This window comes from Lithobates pipiens, unplaced genomic scaffold, assembly GCF_037356315.1.
Source record: "Lithobates pipiens isolate NorthernLeopardFrog02 unplaced genomic scaffold, aLitPip1_a1.2 Scaffold_35, whole genome shotgun sequence".
NCBI classification, from domain to species: Eukaryota; Metazoa; Chordata; class Amphibia; order Anura; family Ranidae; genus Lithobates; species Lithobates pipiens.
Genome location: NW_027507811.1, coordinates 19,244,246 through 19,265,774, shown reverse-complemented (window position 1 = coordinate 19,265,774; position 21,529 = coordinate 19,244,246). Strand labels below are relative to the sequence as shown.

Here is a 21,529-nt window from a genome sequence, read left to right as displayed (position 1 = left end):
GGTTTTTATTCATATTTTTCTCTTCTAATTGCCCCCAAATCCATGCCGGAGCTCTTATAGACTATTTGGTGAAGGACCAACATATATGACTCCCGAATGGAAGGTTATAACATTTAATGGTAAATTGTTTCCCAACAGGTGGACACAATGTCCGGAATACCTCTGAGGAACATCTCATTGTATCTCCAGATTATAATGCAGAAGATAATAACATTGTACAATATTCTCCAGGAGGAAATCCCGTTACTCCAAATATACATCCCACACCTTCCCAATTGGGGGGATCAATGGATCCCTCTAATCCTGAGGAATCTTCTGATGGATCACACACCAAGACTATAGGATCTCACAGTACAGATACTTCAATAGATCCTTCTATTCCCAAGAAATCTTCTTCAAGCCATGAAGGAGTTTCCACAGAAGAGAGTTCATTGTCATGTTCAGAGTGTGGGAAATCGTTTGCAAAAAAACCATTACTTGTTAGGCACATGAAAATTCACACAGGTGAGCGTCCCCATTCATGTTCAGAGTGCGGGAAATGTTTCTTTTTTAATGGAGACCTTATAATACATCAGAGAATTCACACAGGTGAACGTCCCTATTCATGTTCAGAGTGTGGGAAACGTTTTACTTGCAATGGACTCCTTCTAAGACACCAGAAAATTCACACGGGCGAACGCCGCTATTCATGTTCAGAGTGCGGGAAATCTTATAATGATAAAACACACCTTGGTAATCACCAAAGAATTCACACTGGTGAGCGCCCTTATTCATGTTCAGAGTGCGGGAAAGCTTTCAATTATAAAGGAGAACTTGTTAATCACCAAAGAATTCACACAGGTGAGCGTCCTTATTCATGTTCAGAGTGCGGAAAATCTTTCCTTTATAAAGGAGACCTTGTTAATCACCAAAGAATTCACACAGGTGAGCGTCCTTATGCATGTTCAGAGTGCGGGAAATCTTTTATTTATAAAGCAAACCTTGTTGATCACCAGAGAATTCACACGGGTGAGCGTCCCTTTTCATGTTCAGAGTGCGGGAAATCTTTCACTGGTAAAGGAAAGCTTGTTAAGCACCAGCTAATTCACATAGCTGAGCGTCCCTTTTCATGTTCAGAGTGCGGGAAATCTTTCTTTAATAAAGCAGACATTGTTCGACACCAGAGAATTCACACGGGTGAGCGTCCTTTTTCATGTTCAGAATGTGGAAAATCTTTCAATGATAAAGGAAACCTTGCTAAACACCAGAGAATTCACACAGGTGACCTTCCCTATTCATGTTCAGAGTGCGGAAAATCTTTCAAAGTTAAAGAAACCTTTGTGAATCACCAGAAAATTCACACGGGTGAGCGTCCTTACTCATGTTTAGAGTGCGGAAAATCTTTCATAGCAAAGCGATATTTCGTTGCACACCAGAGAACTCACACTGGTGAGCGTTCTTAAAGAGGAAGTAAACCCTGATGGGTTTTACTTCCTCTTTGTTTCCCAGCAAAGGTAAAGCACAATGGACTACTATGCATCGCATAGTAGCCCATTATGTGTCACTTACCTGACACAGGAGCCAGCGATGTCACCACTGTCCCCTCTTCCACGGAGCGTCCATCTTCTTTCCGGGTATCGTAGCTCCGGCACTGTGATTGGCCGGAGCGGCAATGACGTCACACCCGTGCATGCGTACAGGAGCCACCACTAATGGCATATGGCCATTAGCAGTGGCATGCTTAGTGCGCCTGTCTTTTTGCAAATATCTCCTAAACCGTGTAGGCTTAGGAGATATTTCTTGGACCAACAGGTAAGCCTTAATCTAGGCTTGCCTGTAGGTCAAAGTGGTCTGTAAGGGTTTACAACCACTTTAATCATATGCAGAGTGCAGGAAAATTTTTTATCACAAAATATCACTTGTTGCACACCAGAAAATTCACACAAACTAACAACCTTTTTCATATTCATATTCTGGGGGCAACAATAATTTAGTCAGAGTCGGAGAATGATTCTGTCGACCGTAGTGGTTTACCATAGAGCTGGCAGTGGACCAGATGTTCCCTGGCCATCTCTATGACCCTCGGAGGCTGGATGCGACATCATGACGTCACTTTCCGGAACCAGCAGATATAAACATTGCCATTTTTTTTTGCAGGAAAGCCTGAGATTTTTTTTTTTTTTATCTCAGGCTTTCCAGCACAGAAGAGAGATGTGGGGACTTATAGACCTCAGATCTATGTGTACGGAGGACCTTTCATTCCCTGTTCCTATTACAAGGGATGTTTACATTCATTTTAAAAGGAATAAAAGTGATAAAAAAATGAAAGGGAAAGATTAAAAAATAAAAATAAAAGAAACAAGAAAAAAATGTTTTATGTGCCCTCGTCCCCTTGTGCTCGCACACAAAAGTGAACACATACGTAGGTCACGCCCGCATAAAGATACGCCATTCAACCCACACGTGAGGAGTCGCCATGAACTTTGGAGCGAGAGTAATAATTCTAGTGCATGACCTCCTCTGGAAAGTATTAAAGCTTAGCCTATGGAGATTTTTAAGTACCAAAACTTAGCGCCATTCCAAGAGTGTGCGCAATTTTAAAGCGTGACATATTAGGTATCTATTTACTTGGCATACCATTATCTTCCACATTATACAAAAAAATTGGGGTTAATAATGTGGGGTTTTTTTTTGGGGGTGGGGTTATTCATTAAAGTGAATTTTTCCTACAAAAAATGTCTTGCTGCGCAAATACCATGTGACATAAATTGCAATGATCACTATTTTATTTGCTAGGGTCTCTGCTAATTATATATATATATATATATATATATATATATATATATATATATATATATATATATATATATATAAATAATATAATGTTTTGAAGTTTTGAGTAATTTTTAGCAAGAAAATGTGGATTTTTACATGTAGGAGAGAAATATCAGAATTGGCCTGGTTGGAAAGCAGTTAAGAAAGATAAAGCCTTCTTTTGGTTGTGTTTTTGTTTACTCTGTAAACGGGAAAAAGAACTGTTTCCTTTATTTTCTGTTGCAAATAAATCATCTTTTTTTTCAAAATGTATTCTGCTATATTTCTTTTCTAAAATAAAAAAATAAAAAAATCAGTATGTATTATTTAGTCTGTGTGACAATTTTACATTCTAAAAACTTTGACAGAAATTTCTGAAAATCGATCAGTCCTAAGGTTCTGATGCCCTATCTAGTTTCCTGAGGCCCTAAAATGAAAGGATAGTACAAGTACCCACCAAGTGACCTATTTCTGGAAAATGTACACCACAAAGTGTATTTAGTAAAACATGGTGAGTTTTTTGGGGAAAATTAAGAAATTTTAATAAAATTTTATTTCACAAATTTGTCATGTTAACTATTTATTTCTCACTTACAGCATGGACATACTTAAAATTACACCCCAAAACACATTCTTCTGCTCTTCTTCAGTATGAGAATACCACGTGAGTTTTTTGTTTCTTTTGTGCGTAGAGGGGCCCAAAATCCAAGGAGCACTTTCAGGCTTTTTAGGGGCATAAATTGGGCATCTAACTTTCTGACTACGTTTAACTTTTTTTGAGGCTATAAAGTTACAGAACAGTTGAAACACCCAAAAAATGACCCAATTTTGCAAAGTCCCCCCCCCAGCATATTTATGTGGAGGTATGGTGAGTCTATAAAACACTTTTTTGCCACAATTTTTTGTAAAATAAAGAATTTTTATTTTTTTATATACAGCTGTCAATTAACAAGATATTTTTCAAACAGCATGGTCATATTTAGAATTGTCCCCTCCCCCCAAAAAAACACTCTGCTATTCCTCCTGAGCATAGTCTAGTCACATAGAGGGGCCCAAAATCCAAGGAGTGTCTTCAAGCTTTCAATATACATAAATTAGGCTCTCATTTTTTGACTATTATCTTATGTTTGGAGGCCCTGGAGCACCAGTACAGTAAAAAAAAAAAAACACCCTGCAGTATTTTAGAAGAGGCAACATGAGTTTTATGAATATTTCATTTTTCTGCCACGTGTTTTTGGAAAATGTAGCAAGAAAATTGTTGTAAATTATTAAGCTATTTCTACCACACAGTATAGGCATACTTAGAATTTCACCCAAAACACATTCTGCTACTGCTCCTGAGTTATGGGGATAACACATGTGTGAGACCTTTTCAGAGCCTAGGAAACTGACATTTTCAGTACCTAACCACATACAGAGGTCCAAAATCCAAGGAGCACCTTTAGGTTTGCAAGAGGCATAGATTATGCAAATAATTACTTAACATATCACATTTTGGAAGCACTGGAGCACCCACAGAATGACCACTTTTTGGAAAGCAAACACCAAAATTATTTTTCTAAGGCAAGGTAAGTCTTCTGAATATTTAATTTATTGTCACACATTTTTGTAAAATAAAGAAAATAATATTATAATTAATTATATATAATAATATATAATTAATATAATTATTATAATAATATTATTTTTTTACAAAAAGTTGTCAATTTATAAGCTATGTATAAGCTATTCCTACCACACAGCATAGACATACTTAAAATGACACCACCAAAACACCATGTACTACTTCTCGCGATCAGTGGCGCTGTCACATACTTTGGTTAGAGGCTGAGCTGACTATAGGGCCTCCATTGTGGCTCTTTTCTAAGCACCCCTGAATGGGGTGGCAGAGGTACAAGGCTCAAAGAAGCGTGGGAGCCTATTGTAACAGAAAGAAGCGTGGGAGCCGACAGCTATGTAACTGCCAGATACAGAGACATAGTCACAATGAGCCAGGGCCATATATGGTAAGGCAGAGAGAAGCATAGTCAGTACCAGGAATGCAGGCAGAGCAAGGTCAGGAGCAAGCTTGGTCAGCAGCTAGAAGTCTCAGCAAAATCAGGAACAAAGGTCACAGGGAAGCTGAAGTGAACATCCAGTGATTAGCACACATCAAGACATCTTGGCACTATTCCCATGATTGGGCTGTGTAAGCGTCGACATGTCAGTGCATGTTGGTTAGTGGTCTGAGTTCCTCTGTATGCTGAAACATGTGCACGAGCATTAGCTGCATGAGAATGAACATCTGCTGTATTCGTTTCCTGGTAGGGGCCCAAAATCCAAAGAGCACCTTTAGACTTGCAAAGGGCATAACTAGGCATTTCATTTCCTGACTACCTATTATATTTTGGAGGCCTTGGTTCCTGGCGATTAAGAAGGTTGTTGCTGGCTGCATTATTCTACTGACATTGTCATTGGTATGGCAGTGATCAGAACCACTATTGCTGGCTTACAATGTTCTGGCAACACAGGCACTGGTGTGGCTGGAGACCAGGAAGACTGTTACTGGCATATACTGGTCTGATAACACTGGGACTGGTTTTGCTACAATTAATGATACTTTTGCTGGCCACACTGGCCTGGTGACACTGGGACTGGTGTGAATGTGATCAGGAACTGTTGCTGTCTTCAACTAGTCTGGCAACACTGGTGCGGGTGTGACAGCAATCAGGAACACTGTTGCCCATTATGAGGGTTCCCACCAGTCCTCCAGGGGGTTCCCAACTCTACATTCCTCCCGTACCCATTATGAGGGTTCCCACTAGTCCTCCAGAGAGGTCCCAATTCTGCACACCTTCTGTGCTCATTATGAGGGTTCCCACCAGTTCTCCAGGGGGATCCCAACTCTACACACCTCCTGTGCTCATTATGAAGGATTCCTGCCATAATGCACGCCTTCTTTAAACTCTGCACACCTCCAATGTCCATTATGAGAGTTCCTAGCAGTCCTCCAGTGGGGTCTCAACTCTGCACACCTCCTATGCCCATTATGAAAGGTTCCTGCCATCATGTGCACCTCCTGTCAACTATGCAGACCTCCAATGTCCATTATGAGGGTTCCCACTAGTCCTCCAGGGGGGTCCCAACTCTGCATACCTCCTGTGCTCAATATGAACGCGTTCCATAATCCCTACACATCCGTCTCTGCACACAGCCGGTTTTTATAAATAAGACTCTTTAAAAATATACAGACAGTAACAGGACAGAAAAGAACCCACCCAAAGCAAATATCTAAAATAACATATATATAATAAAATGTATGCAAAATCTTACACGCTGAAGACTTATTGTGCATCTGGCATGATTTAAGGATGTCGTTTTTCCAAAGTTTTTTTGTAATCTGTATGTCATACTTGTGTACAAATGTAAAGCCTGGCACCATTGAACTAATGAGCAAATTCCATCCTGAAGCTTGAAATACGCAACTCTGGATAAACCACAGAACTTTTACAGGGCCCATGCATTATTATTTATTATGATTAAAACCGATTTAATGGGTGTAATTGTGAAAAGCACAATGCTTTTCACAACAAAACCCAGCAGCAAGTTATTTGATTTCATAAACAAAAAAAGTTAACACAGAGGAGATTTTCTCACAAAGTGCACCTAATGTAGACACTGAATATAATATATATTTAATGGTCACATAAAAAAAGTCAATTCAAAAAAATACACACAATGCTGTTCACTATAGATATGCAGTAATGTGCAAAATGTATGGGCAGTTCTGAAATAAAAATGCTGTAAATGAAGAATGCTTTCAGAAATAGAAGTGTTAATAGTTTATTTTTTTTTATAAATGAACAAACTGGAAAGTAAATGAACAGAGGAGAAATCCAAATCCAATCCATATTTGGTGTGACCGCCCTTTGCCTCCAGACCACCATCAGTCTTCTAGGTAGACTTCTACACAGTTTTTGAAGAAACTCGGCAGGTAAGTTGTATCCAGACATCATGGAGAACCAAGTACAGATCTTCTGTGGATGTCAGCTGCCTCAAATCCTTCTGTCTCTTCATGTCATTCCTGACAGAATTTATTTTGCATGTGATATTTATTTGCATGTGATATTAAAGCGTGAGTTCCGCCATTTTTTTTTTTTTTTTTTAAAGCCAGCAGCTACAAATACTGCAGCTGCTGACTTTTAAAATAATGACACTTACCCGCCCAGCGCGCCCGCGATGTCGGCACCCGAAGCCGATCTCTCGGTCGTCTCTCGGGTGCTGCCGCCGCCATCTTGGGTATGGGAATCAGGAAGTGGAGCCTTGCGGCTTCATTTCCCAGGTTCCCTACTGCGCATGCGCGAGTCGCACTGCGCAATAAGGATGGTCTCCGCTGTCATTGGGATCCGTGTGTTTCCCAGCAGACAGCGGGGGACCTTCGGAAAGGGGCGTACCTTCTGCAGATATCTATGCCGGAAGTGGGTGCAGATACCTGTACTGTACAGGTATCTGCACCCCCCTCCCCCCTGAAAGGTGCCAATTGTGGTGCCGGAGGGGGGGGAGGGTTCCAATGAGCGGAAGCTCCACTTTAGGGTGGACCTCCGAATTAAAAGCAATAAAACTGAAAAACAAACCAAGACATGGATGTTAAAGTACTTTTCCTGACGGCTCCATGTCAGCACAGCTGGGTTCCCCCCATACCTCCAGGACGTAACTCATATAAATTTGAGCCCACCTACAGCCTCAGCGTTCTTCTTTTTTCCTCCTATGCGCAGGACCTAGGTGTACGCCTCTACCTGGCTGGTCTAAAGGACTGGCCGCCCGTCCATGTGTGTGGATTAGGCTGGAAGCAGTTCCATGTGTCTCCACTAAATGACCCATAATCCAGTGAGCCCAGGTGCTGGTCCTCAGGTCGGCTTTTTTCATGGCTAACAGCCTTGTCTGGGGTCTGCTTGGTCCATGTAAAGTTGGCAGCGGTGTTGGCACAGTCTCCCCTAATCATGTGCACCCACACTGTGTCGGTGTTTACAGTCGGATAGCAGAGGTTGGGTGAGCTAAATTGTTAAAAATGCTTTGAATCCAAATGAATGCTGGGTATTTTTGTGCCTTGCTCCCTGCATCCACTATGCATAGCCTGAGCTACTACACAGGGACTACTCTGCATAATAGGTACACAAAGTAATACTGTGTCTGTTCACACATGTCAATAATCTGTTGGTGGCTTTTCATGTTTGCTTTCATGTTTGGTTGTGCCATTGTGCCAACCCCCTCAAAAGACCAGCATTTCCAGAGAAGGTAGAGGAGTCACCTGTGGAAGACTACTGGAGCCAGCTATGGCCTGTTGAAATATAGGATATCCTTTTATATTTCTTTGTGCTCTCCAGTTTTTCACCCAAATAAAAGGGGGAGAAGCATGTTTATGATGTCTACAATTCCCTTTATTTGTATACATTGTAGAATATTGTTATGATTCTGTTGCAAATTCCTACCTTTTTGTTGCTTTTCTGAACAAAACTCTTTCATTATGTCCTGATTCCTGGCAGGGCTAGGTTTAGTTCATTAACCACCTGGTGAATCAGGGATGTAGATGGAAGCTTCTACCTTCCTCTAACAGTGGTTAACCCTTTAGGGTTTGTTACTGAGCAAACTATTTTACTGCATTTAATTATTTTTATGGGCTGATTTGTTCCCATGCAAATCAGCCCCTTCAGGCTCTCCAAAGGGAAAGATGTGGGGGAACATGACTATGAATCTTGCTTTGATTAAGCAACCAGAGATGAGGATGGTGATTGACCCCTTACTCCGATCTGTCATCAGCAGAGTCTCATAGACTCACTGATCACAGAGCACACTGCGACTGCACGGGAGGATGTATATTGACGTACTCCCGACAAAGTAGGTCCACGCTGTAGCCATCATTCGGGTATAGATCTGAAGAAGTTAATAGTGGTCAGTTTGGCTTCCTGCCTCAAGATGAATGTCTGCTGAGTAAAGGAGACCGAAAAAGTCAGTTTCCATGCTCACTCCAGAGAGGTCAGCTTCTGCATTTGTCTGGGAGTCCAGGAAAAACTGGGAAGCCAACTCATAAACCAAGAAGTCAGTAAGAGTTCCATGTCAGGATGCTTTCTGGTATTTTGGGATTGTGCCACCCATGCATGCCTTAGGGGAACTTTGTGGCTCCTCTTTGGACATAGGTACAGCTTTGGTGATTGGCACGTGGTCCCTTAAGGCAAGCATTTTGGCCATATTTCGAGATCGTTTATCCTTCACGTCTCTGATTAAGCCATAGAAATCGCCTCATTACAGTAACTCAGGTAGACTCCGTTTAACTCTCACTCCCATTCAAGTTGGGTTTCTGGACCAGTAGCCTAAACTTGTGGTTGAAGAAACTAACTCATCTGCAATGCCATTCCCTTCTGACGACCTAGTGGCTGGTGGTGCAGTCAGACACCAGCAAAGTAGTAGGGGAGCCCTACTTCAAGAGCAATTGGCTCAGAGCCAGCGGTCTCTTTTTAAGGGTCCAAGATGGTGTCCATTGTCCTAGAGTTGAGAGCAGCATTTCAGGTTGGACAGCGCAATGACTGTGGCCTACATTTGGAAACAAGGCTCAGTTTCTCCCTCCTGAAGGAGGTTTCTTTCATTCTAGAATCTGCCCAAGTCAATCTTCTGCAATCTCGTGATTGCATAGACGCGGCGCTTCCCATAGGTGCAATGTGTCCGAACACAGTGCACTTAAGGACTTTTTTTTTTTTTTAAAGGGTCAGCTTTAAAAAAAAAAAATGTTTTACATTTTTTTTGACTGGACAGGGAGCGAAAGGAAATCTCCCCAACCAGGACACAAAAGAATACCTTGAAAGAAGTCTTAACTCTTCCCCAGTCATTCCAAGCCTAAGGCTCCATTCACATCTAGGCATCCTGGATAAAGAATCCTGCGATCCTAGATCACGCAAATCCCCTGGGCGCTGAGCGATCCCCGTCATTTCCAATGGTACTCATTTTGCGGTGCAATTTTGCCACGATTGTCACCTGACGAATCACAGTAATATCGTACAAGCAGAATCCCAGTATGCCTGTCACCCAAAAGAAGTTGAAGAACTTCTTTTGGGCGATAGGTATCCCATGATTCATCAGGCGACAATCGCGGAAAAATTGTGCCGCGATCGGGGTGCCATTGGAAATGACAGGGATTGCACAGGCGTCCCGCGATTTGCCATAATTCAGGATCGTGGGCAAAAATGCAGTGATTCTGCTCGTGATCTGGGTCGCCTGTATGTGAACGGAGCCCAAAAGTAAGGATTTTGGTAGGAGTTGTTGTTTTAAAGGGAATTTACGATGTCAAAACTCTGGAGGAACTCTGTTCAAACATTTTTCATCCCAGTACATTCCAGAAAATTCCTGTATAGATCGCATGACCACATCAATGAAGATGGAGAAGGGCCAAAATCACATGACTGAAAGGATATTGAACCTCACCCTGGAGATCATCTATTTGTTGACCGGAGAGGTGAGGAGGATTCTTGGAGTGCCTGGACTCTGAAATCTGCCAGTCAGTCCCTGAGGAGTTTCATGACTTCTTGGATGTATTTAGTAAGAACGGCGAGACATTACCACCACACCGAGTGTACGACTGCTCTATTGAGCTCCTCCCTGGGGCCGAGATCTTTCCTCTCACCGAATAAGAGCTAATTACTCTCAAGGAATACATCGATAATAATCTGAGAAAGGGATTTATTGACCCATCCACCTCTCCCGCAGGAGACGACATCTTCTTCATTGAGAAGAAGGACCATACCCTTCGACCCTGCATAGATTACCGCAAACTCAACAAGATTACCATCAAAATCGCTATCCTCTCCTCCTGGTGCCCAAACTCTTCCAGAGGTTGGGGGCTGCAACCATTTTCACTAATCTTGACCTTCGAGCAGCCTATAACCTGGTCCACATCAGAAATGGTGATGAGTGGAAAACGGCCTTTTGCACTCGATTCGGACACTTTGAGTATTTGGTGATGCCGTTTGAGTTGTGCAATGCTCCTGCCACCTTTTAGCACTTTGTTAACAATATTTTCCAGGACTACTTAGATCTGTTCGTTATCATTTATCTGGACGACATTCAGATTTTCTCCTCCTCCATTGACAGAAACCATGAGCTTGTTAAGTACGTTCTGAGTCGCCTTCGTCAACATGGCTTATATGCCAATGCTGAAAAATGTGAATTCAAAAAACAAAGTATACAATTCCTAGAACTGATTATTTCCATTGAGGGCATCAAGATGGATCCTCAAAAGATTTCAGCCATTTTGGAATGGCCACACCCTACAGACAAGAAGGGGATCCAGCAGTTCGTTGGATTTGCAAACTTTTATCGTAATTTCATTAAGGGGCTTTCTGCCATTATCTCACCAATCACCCAGCTCACCAAGGAACCCATTTTCACTGGACCCCTGAAGCCCAAGCAGCCTTCGATTCCTTCAAAAGTCTGTTTACCTCTGCCTCAGTGTTGAAACAAACCTGATCCTGCTCTGCCATTTGTCCTGGAGGTGGACACTTCTGAGATCGCTGTCGGAGCCGTGCTCTCACAATGTCAGGGTCCTAAGCCTCTCTTGTTTCCTATTGCCTTCTTTTCCCATAAATTATCTGCTCTGGAAAGAAACTACGACATTGGGGACCCAGAACTTTTGGCAATTAAAGCAGCGCTAGAAGAATGGCGCTATCTGCTGGAAGGGGCAGCTCACCCGATTCTAGTGTATACAGATCACAAGAATCTAGAATATTTGAGAACGGCAAAACGTCTAAAACCTTGTCGAGCCAGGTGGGCACTGTTCTTCTCTAGATTCTCCTTTTCACGTTACATACCGGCCTGGCTCAAGGAACACAAAACCAGATGCCTTGTCCTGCATGTTCAGTGACTCTGGAACAGCTGCCTCCCCAGACACCATTCTACCTGTGGAAAAATTTCTTCTGGTGGAGGAAGATCTACTTGCCAGGGTCAAACAGGCTTCTGTCAAAGTTCCTATTTCTCTGGAGACAAAGTTGTTTGCAAAAGATGGCCTCCTGAGGTTTAATGATAAAAACTTCATACCCGAGAGCCTCCGGATTACCATACTCAAACTTTGCCATGAACATGCCCTAGCGGGGCACTTTGGCATTTCCAAGACAGCCGATTTGGTGCAGCGCACCTTCTGATGGACCCAGGTTGCTAAGGACTGTAAGGACTATGTGGAATCTTGCCCTATCTGTGCCCGGAGCAAGTGCAACCGAACCAAGGCTTGGGGTCTGCTCAAACCCTTATCCGTGCCAGACAGGCCCTGGAAATCTATTTCCATTGATTTCATTGTGGAGCTTCCCCCCACATGAAGGCCATTCTGCTATATTTGTAGTCGTCGACAGGCTATCTAAGATGGCACACTTTATCTCATTGAAAGGAACACCATCTGCCCCTGAAACAGCACGAGTTTTCATCAGGGAGATTGTTCGGCTTCACGGAATTCCTGTCAACATTACCTCGTATAGGGGTGTACAGTTCACCTCCAGGTTCTGGAAAGCATTATGCAAAACCATTGGCATTGAATTGTCCTTCTCCTCTGCCTACCACCCACAGACTAATGGGCAGATGGAGAGGACCAACCAAACTCTGGAGCAATGCTTTTCTTCATTTTCCTAGAAGGACTGGATGTCTCTATTGCCACTGGCTGAGTTCGCTTATAATAACTCTACTCACTGTTCCATTAATCAAACTCCCTTCTACGTCAACTACGGATACCACCCATCATTCTTACCCAACTCTCTTCCAGAATGTCCGGTGCCAGCCGCTTTTGAAACCATACATTTCTTCAACTCTAATAACAAGTTATTACAGGAAACCATGGCCAAGGCACAGGAATGCTACAAAGAAATTTTTAACAGGAAAACACGGGGAAAATTAGTCCTGAAACCCAGAGATCAGGTGTGGTTATCTACGGGGAACGTAAGGCTTGCTTGCCCCTCTAAGAAGCTGGGTCCTAGGTTCGCAGGCCCCTTTTCAGTGAAGAGAAGATTCAATGAGGTGGCCTACGAGCTGGAACTGCTGGAGTCCTTTTGGGTACACTCCGTTTTCCATATCTCCCTACTTAAGCCCGCTATCGCTAATCCTTTTCCTGGATGAAGTTCTGATCCCCCTGAACCTGTGGTTGTTAATGGGGAAGTGGGGAAGAAGAATATGAGGTGGAAGCAATTATGGACTGTCGGAAAGGAATATTCAGATCCATTTCTTGGTGAAATGGAAGGGTTATGGCTCAGAAGAAAATTCTTGGGAACCGGAAAATAACATCCATGCCAAGAGATTAATCCTGTCCTTCAAAAGAGTTCACCCTGAAAAGTTGGCCCGGTTGGGCATCCGGAGGCTACTCCTTGGAGGGGGGCAAAGTCAGGAAAGGCTTGCTGAGAGCAACAATTCCATACGCGTCCGTGCACAGCACAGCAATTGGCGCCAGAAGCGCTATTTAAACCCTGTCATAAAAGAGGAATCTTGCTGCCTGATCTACAGTGTTCACTGAGAGTTTCCTGTGTTCCTGATCCCTTCCTGAGACTATCTGCTTGCCTTGTGACTATCCTTACCATCCGACTGTATCTGACCCCGGCTTGTCCACAACCCCTCTCCTGTCTGATGCTTTGGCTTATCTGCACCAGTCTTGCCTAGAGACCTTCCTTCCGCCTTCTGCACCTGTTCCAGTACTGCTCTCCAGTGTATGACCCGGCCTGCCTGACCTTCCTGTGTCTCAATCCTTGGGACCATCCATCTGAATCCTGTCAGTGCCTGCCTTCCAGCTTCAGCTTTCAGTCTGCTGCATTCCACCTGCTGTTCCTGCTGTCCCAGCTATGTCTGGAGCACCAGACCTGCATACCAGCTGTTGATCCTGCCAGGCACTCGTGCTGTTCTGCACTCCTGTGCATCCTGTCAGCTCTACCAGTCAGGATCGTAAGGGAGGCCTCCCTCTGCATATTAGGCTCAATAACCAGGTGCGTGACATTGTGTAAGCGCTGGTGCATGCTAGTGCATGCAGATACACCAATATTTCAGTGCATGTTGGTTACTGGCCCAAGCTCATCTGTGTGCTGGAAAATGTGCACGAGCATTAACTGCATGAGAATGAACATCATCTGTATTCATTTCCTGACAGGGGCCCAAAATCCAAAGAGCACCTTTAGACTTGCAAAAGGCAAAATTTGGCGTCTAATATCCTGACTACCTATCATAGTTTGGAGGCCCTAGAGCACCAGCACAGTAGCAATGCCCACAAAATGAGCACATTTTAGAGAGTAAAAACCCCAGGATATTTTTTAAGAGGCATGGTGAGTCTTTTGAAGAATACCACACATTTTTGGAAAATGCAGAAAGAAAATGAAAATGTATTTTCTTTTTTACAAAAAGTTGTCAGCTTAAAAACAGAAATTTTCACATGCAGCATAGGCATAACTAGAATTTCACCTCAAAGCATATTCTGCTACTCCTGATGAGTATGGTGATACCACATGTGTGAGACTTTACCAATGTTTGGACTGAATAAGTATCGGTTATGTACCGATTATGTGCCGGTCTTGTGTATCACAAAAATCAACCAATTGTATTTAAAAAATGTACTGTAATGATCACTTGTCAGGGAATATAGTTGTGTGTAGCATAACCTTGTGCCTTTAAGCCAAGAAAACCTAGCCTGCCGGTTCATGGCCACCAGGCCACCAGTAATGCTATGTTCACTGATAAGAAAGTATAGGAGGCTGAACAGAGGGTGAGCAAAAGAGTCCCTATGGTTCCAGAAGTGCAGTTGTCTGCAGGGGATGCCTGGGACTGGTCTCTCAGGAACTTAGTTCAGGCGGCAGGCAGAGGTAGGCATACATACAAAAGGCTGTTTCAGGCAACAAGGAAGAAATGCATTAAACACGGCAGGCCCAGGACACAGACACAACGCTGCATTGGTGTGATGGTGTTTAGGAACAGTTGTTGACTGCACTGGCTCTGGTGACACTGGGAATGGTAATGACAGGACAGAAAATAACCCACCCAAAGATAACCCCCTAAGACAAAGTTTTTCTGCACAGTCTTACACCAAAGACGTTTTGGGTATCTGACATAGTTTAGGGATATCACTTTTGCAAAGTTTAAGTTGTAATATGTATGTCATACATGGGTACAAATATAAGGCCTGGTGCCGTTGAGCTAAAGAGCAAACTATATATATTTATTGGTCATATAAAGTAGACAGTTCAATAAAAGACATGCACAATGCTGTTCACTATAGATATGCAGTAATGTGCAAAATGTATTGGCAGTTCTGAAAAAAAATGAAGAATGCTTTCAGAAATAGAAGGGTTAATAGTTTATATTTCTCAATGAACAAAATCTAAAGTAAATGAACAGAAGAGAAATCCAAATCCAATCCATATTCGGTGTGACCGCTCCTTTGCCTTCAAACCAGCATCAATTCTTCTAGGTAGGCTTGCACACAGTTTTTGAAGGAACTCGGTAGGTAGGTTGTTCCAAAGATCTTGGAGAACCAACTACAGATCTTGTGTGCATGTCTGCTGTTAAAGTATTTAAAAAAACACCGGCTGCAGTTTGTATGTTATGCACAAGGTGGTGAACTCACTTATTGTCAGTGGAACGCAGAGACGGGAAGTGATAGAAGATACAGACAGGAAGTGATGTCATCTACAGACGGGAAGTTGCTAAAGAGAGCCATGTTTGCAGGAAGTAGAGATATTCCTTCACTTGGCAGCAGAGGAGGTAATATGAATTGTTTTACATTTATATTCAGTAATCCTCTTCATAGTCACCGAGATGGCCTTTATATTCAGCAGATGCTTCTACACTATTATAATGAGTACACAGTTACTTATCTAATGTTCCATCCAAGGCCTCTGGTTTATAGACCAGATACATCCTAAATATAGAGCCATTTATCCAACTGTCCATCCAGAGCCTCTGGTTTATAGACCAGATACATCCTAAATATAGAGCCATTTATCCAACTGTCCATCCAGAGCCTCTGGTTTATATACCGGATCCATCCTAAATATAGAGCCATTTATGCAACTGTCCATCCAGAGCCTCTGGTTTATAGAATTAGATACATGCTGAACAGGAAGTGAAAGAAAGAAGTCCTAACTCTTCCCCAGTAATTTCAAGCCAAAAATTGAAGATTTTGGTAGAAGTTGTTATTCAAAGGTAATTTATGATGTACAAACTAAGGAGGAACTCTGTGCAGACATTATTCATCCCATTACAGTCCAGATAATTCTCAGTTTATTATCCGTCTACAGAGAGGAGAGTCCTGTATAGATCACATGATCACATAAATAAAGATGGAGATTGGCCAAAATCACATGACTGAAAGGATATTGAACCTCACCCTGGAGATCATCTACCTGGTGACCGGAGAGGTGAGGAGGATTCTGGGAGATCACATGACATCACTCTTATCTCTATTAATAAAACACAGACCTGACCGGAGAGGTGGGGAGGATTCTGGGAGGTCTGTAGTGATATTTGTTACTTTCTCTCGATACACAGGATTATAAAGTAGTGAGAAAAATATCTGGTGAACCATTAACACCCAGCAGCCATCTTCACAGGACATCACCCATCACAGTGCCTCCACCTCACTGCCTGACAGCAGAGGTAACCAGTGGCAAGAAGATTCTAGAAGTCACCAAGAAGATGATGGAGCTGCTGACAGGAGAGGTGAGGAGGATTCTGGGAATTCTGGGACATTATCCAGTAACAGACAAGGGTTGTGTCTGGATGGTGACTGTATTATTGTGTGTGTCAGGTTCCTATAAGGTGTCAGGATGTCACTGTCTATTTCTCCATGGAGGAGTGGGAGTATTTAGAAGGACACAAGGATCTCTACAAGGACGTCATGATGGAGAATCAACAGCTTCTCAATTATGTAAATGTGAAAAACAATAATCTCCATAATGGGATATTAATACTCACACTGGAGATCGTCTGTCTACTGACTGGAGAGGTGAGGAGAATCCTGGGAGTGTTTAATCATTCTTAACTCTTTTATTAAAACAGATCTGCCTTGTCAGGTGAGGAGGTTTCGGCTATGCTAATAATTGATGTATATTACAGGACTGTACTGTAGTTATGAAGTCATCTATTGAGAATAATATAAGATGGAAAAGTCACCGCTTGTCCACAAGACAAAGAGAAAGACAAGACCCCATCACCATGCATCCACCACCCCTCCTAACCCTACAGAAAAATAATGAGCAGAAGATTCTAGAAGTCACCAACAAGATGATGGAGCTGCTGACAGGAGAGGTGAGCGGTGCCGGGAATTCTGGGACATTATCCAGTAACAGACAAGGGATGTGTCTGGATGGTGACTGTATCATTGTGTGTGTCAGGTTCCTATAAGGTGTCAGGATGTCACTGTCTATTTCTCCATGGAGGAGTGGGAGTATTTAGAAGGACACGAGGATCTCTACAAGGACGTCATGATGGAGAATCAGCCGCCCCTCACATCACCGGGTAAGAGGAGACTTTATTGTAAAGGAGAGAGCAGTACGGAGGCTCCACCTAGATCCCCCATCATCTGATAAACACATAGAAACAATGTATTCAGTCAGTGTGTGTGTTTCCTACAGATGGATCCAGTAATGGGAACCCACCAGAGAGATGTCCCCGTCCTCTGTATTCCCGGGATTCCACACAGGAAGATCACACCATCCCTAATTTATATTTATGGGTATAGTCATCTAGAACAAGACTATCCCTCATCCGCACAGCTCTAAAAGCAAGGCACCTCTTCCATATACAGAGAGTTTTTTTATATTTTAATTACACACAAAGTTTGCTGCTCATGTACAAAATAGAGATCATCACATCCTTCTGTAAAGGAAATACTGAGAAACCCTAACTGTTGACAGCAAGAACATCATCGATGTGCCCACCCCACCACCCAATGTATCATGTGTATTGTGCCTAACAAAGACAGAGACAGAAGTGCATTAAAAATCACACTTTTTAATAAAATGTTAAAATGGTACAAACAGAGCAAACATAGTCAAAGCATAGTCAGGGTTCAGTATTCAGAGCAGGCAGTCAGAACAAGCCAGTGAAACAGCAATCCAGAGATCAGCGTAGTAGAGGCAAAAAACAGGATCAGGAACCAGAAGGGAAGTCAGACAGGCAAAAGTCTTTAACAGGAAAACACAGCAGAGACTATACGGATATGTTGACAAGCCAAAGGCATAGAAGATATGATCCAGGTAGTTTAACCCCCCGACGGTATTCCCGAGTCTGGCTCGGGGTGAAAATTCAGAACCAAAAGCGGTAACCCCGAGCCAGACTCGGGATCGCATCGCTGGATACAGGATGTGTATACTTACCTTGTCTCCTGGATCCAGCGATGTCCCCCCACCGTGTGAGCGGCTCGTCCTCCGCTCAATCTTTCACGGAGCCGAGCTCCGTTCCCTGCGAGCATTGCGACGCACGGGGACGGAGAACGCCACCAAATTCAATAAGTGAAACACACAGTATACATACAGTATAATGTAATCTTACAGATTACATTGCTGTATGTAATTATTTCACATCCCTTTTGTCTCTAGTGGTCTGCCCAGTGCCCTGCATGGAGTTTTATATTATAAAAACTGTTCTTTCTGCCTGGAAACTGGAGATTGTCCATAGCAACCAAAACTGTCCCTTTATATCAAAAGTGGTTTTAGACTAGCTAGAAAACAGCGATAATAAATTAGAATCACTCGCAGAATTGAGCGATAGTGATTTGTGGGGAGATCCGTCATCAAATACTGAAAAGTAATGACAGTGGCAATTCTGCAACTGAGCAAATTTCTGTGTTTTTGATTTGATTACATTATTGAACAATTTTTATTATTATTATATTATTATTTGGTATAATTATTTATAGTTATTTATTATATTTAATTTATGATTTTGTTTTTCAAACTTTATCATACCCGGGATGTCTGCTAGACTCTGGTTTGGACAGATTTCCATGCAAAGTAATTGTACCGCTTTCAGCACCTAAAATCCGACATAATCATACCACCACTAGCAACAGACGAAAAACAAGCTCTGGACTGCCGCACTCTTCAGAAGACCACTTTCTTTTATTGGGAAATCACATCATAGCTCAAACACAGTGAACAAGGAAAAATTGCTGACGTCTCGCACTAGCTGTGCTATGATTAAGCACTACAGCTAGTGCGAAGCGTCAGCAATTTTTCTTTGTTCGCTGTGTTTGAGCTGTGATGTGATTTTCCAATAAAAGAAAGTGGTCTTCTGAAGAGTGCGGCAGTCCAGAGCTTGTTTTTCGTCTGTTGCTAGTGGTAATAGCAGGCACCTGTGGCTTCCCATCCAAAGAGACAGTTTACAGCCTGCATGTGTCCGAGAGGACCCTAGAGCTGCCGAAAGGACACCAGAGCCGCCGAGAGGACCAGAGATTGCCGAGATACACAGGACTCTGTATCTCAGCCGCGCCATTTTTAAACTTCAAGACTGCAATGACAAGGCTGCAAATGACACTGGGGCAAGGCTGCAAATGACAAGGCTACACTGACAAGGCTGCAGATGGACACTGATAAGGCTGCATTGATGGGCATTTAAATGTAGGTTTTTTTTCTTAAACTTCCCTCCTAAAAAATGTTTTCCTTAAAATTCCCTCCTAAACTTGGGGTGCGTGTTATACACCAGTGCGTGTTATACGCTGATAAATACAGTAATGTATAGAAGGTAGGGCCCCAAAGTGACTCAAGCCCAGGGGCCCCCACCACCCTAAGTCCTGCCCTGTCCATCTCCGTTCCTCAATATAATGTCATGTTCCCAACAAATGAGGAGGAGATATTGTACACCATATGAAAGGTCCATCTCTATTCCTCAATATAACGTCATGTTCCCAACAAATGAGGAGGAGATACTGTACACCATATGAAAGGTCCATCTCCATTCCTCAATATAACGTCATGTTCCCAACAAATGAGGAGGAGATACTGTACACCATATGAAAGGTCCATCTCCATTCCTCAATATAAGTTCATGTTTCCAACAAATAAGGAGGAGACCAGTTAAAAGGCCCATCTCCATTCCTCAATAAAATTTCATGTTCCTAACAAATGAGGAGATACTGTACACCATAGGAAAGGTCCATCTCCATTCCTTAATACTGTATAATGTCACATTCCCTATGAATGAGGAGGAGATACTGTACACCATATGAAAGGTCCATCTCCATTCCTCAATATAACGTCATGTTCCCAACAAATGAGGAGGAGATACTGTACACCATATGAAAGGTCCATCTCCATTCCTCAATATAACATCATGTTCCCAACAAATGAGGAGGAGATACTGTACACCATATGAAAGGTCCATCTCCATTCCTCAATATAATGATATGTTCGTGTCCAATCACGGCTGATCACGATATAAACAGGAAGAGCCGTTTATTGACTTTTCCCCACTCGCGTCTGACCGACACCAGTAGAGGAGAGCCGATCGGTGGCTCTACTGACAGCAACCCGCCGCGGATGCCCACACTGGACCTCCAGGGAAGCCCCAACACATAAATGGCCAGGTATGTCCCCCCATGGCCACCAGGGATGCCACAGTGTGCCCAATATATGTCAATCAGTGCCCAGAAATGGTGCCAGTCAGTGCCACCCATCAGTGTCCATCAGTGCCAACCATCAGTGCCCATCTGTGCCACCCATAAGTACCCATCTGTGCAGCCTTTCAGTGCCCATCAGTGCCACCTATGAGTGCCCATCAGTTCCTCCTATCAATGTCCATCAGTGCTGCATACCAGTGCCACCTGTCAGTGCCGCCTATCAGTGCCGCCTATCAGTGCCCATCAGTGCCACCTCATTGGTGCCACCTCATCAGTGTCCGTCAGTGCAGCCTCATCAGTGGCCATCATTAAAAGAGAAAACATTCTTATTTACAAAATTTTATAACAGAAACAAAGAAAAATGTTTTGTTTTTCAACATTTTTGGTCTTTTTTTATTTGTTGTGCAAAAAATAAAAACCGCAGCCGTGATCAAATACCACCAAAACAAAGCTCTATTTGTGGGAACAAAATGATAAATAATTTGTTTGGGTACAGTGTAGCATGACCGCGCAATTGTCATTCAAAGTGCGACAGAGCTGAAAGCTAAAAATTGGCCTGGGCAGGAAGGGGGTGTAAGCGCCCGGTTTTGAAGTGGTTAAAGAATTTCTTAGGATTTGTTTTGCTCTCCTCCGCTATGTGTCTTTTTCGTGTTCTATCTTAGCCGCCCTAATTGCACCCTTACATTTCTTGTTGCATTCTTTATAAAGCCTGGATGCTGATGATGATCCCTCAACCTTGTATTTTTTGAAGGCCTTCTCCTTTGCATTTATATGCATTTTTTACGTTGGAGTTAAGACATCCAGAACTTTTGTTCTCTCTTTTAAATTTATTTTCCTTTGGGATGCATTGGCTAATGCCCTTATTTAATATGCTCTTAAAGCATTCATTCATATTCATTATGACATCATGTTTTCAAGAAATTAGGTGGAAGAAGGGCCATCTCCTTTCCCAATTTGCAACATGAAAGCGCTTCAATATATCAAAAGGAAACTGTCCAGTGCTCTACACACAAAGTGCACAGTGCTGTGTCTCTTCAGTTTTTTTGTGCAAAATTCTCATCCAGAAATTAATAAAAATGTTCTCAGTGCTCCACACCACCCGCTATCCTCCACCTTCACATCGGAGAACTCACCGGAATT

At 42.8% G+C, this 21,529-nt stretch overlaps 1 protein-coding gene across 1 annotated transcript in view; it reads left to right on the top strand.

Moving 5' to 3' along the window:
• The window catches only part of LOC143955188 (uncharacterized), a 49,169-nt gene that overhangs the window by 3,578 nt on the left and 24,062 nt on the right, over positions 1-21,529 (top strand). The window contains 6 exon segments of the mRNA XM_077465279.1: positions 139-1,439; positions 12,436-12,852; positions 16,321-16,491; positions 16,580-16,777; positions 16,888-17,079; positions 17,166-17,289. Of these exon segments, the coding sequence (XP_077321405.1) occupies positions 139-1,439; positions 12,436-12,852; positions 16,321-16,491; positions 16,580-16,777; positions 16,888-17,079; positions 17,166-17,289 (2,403 nt within the window).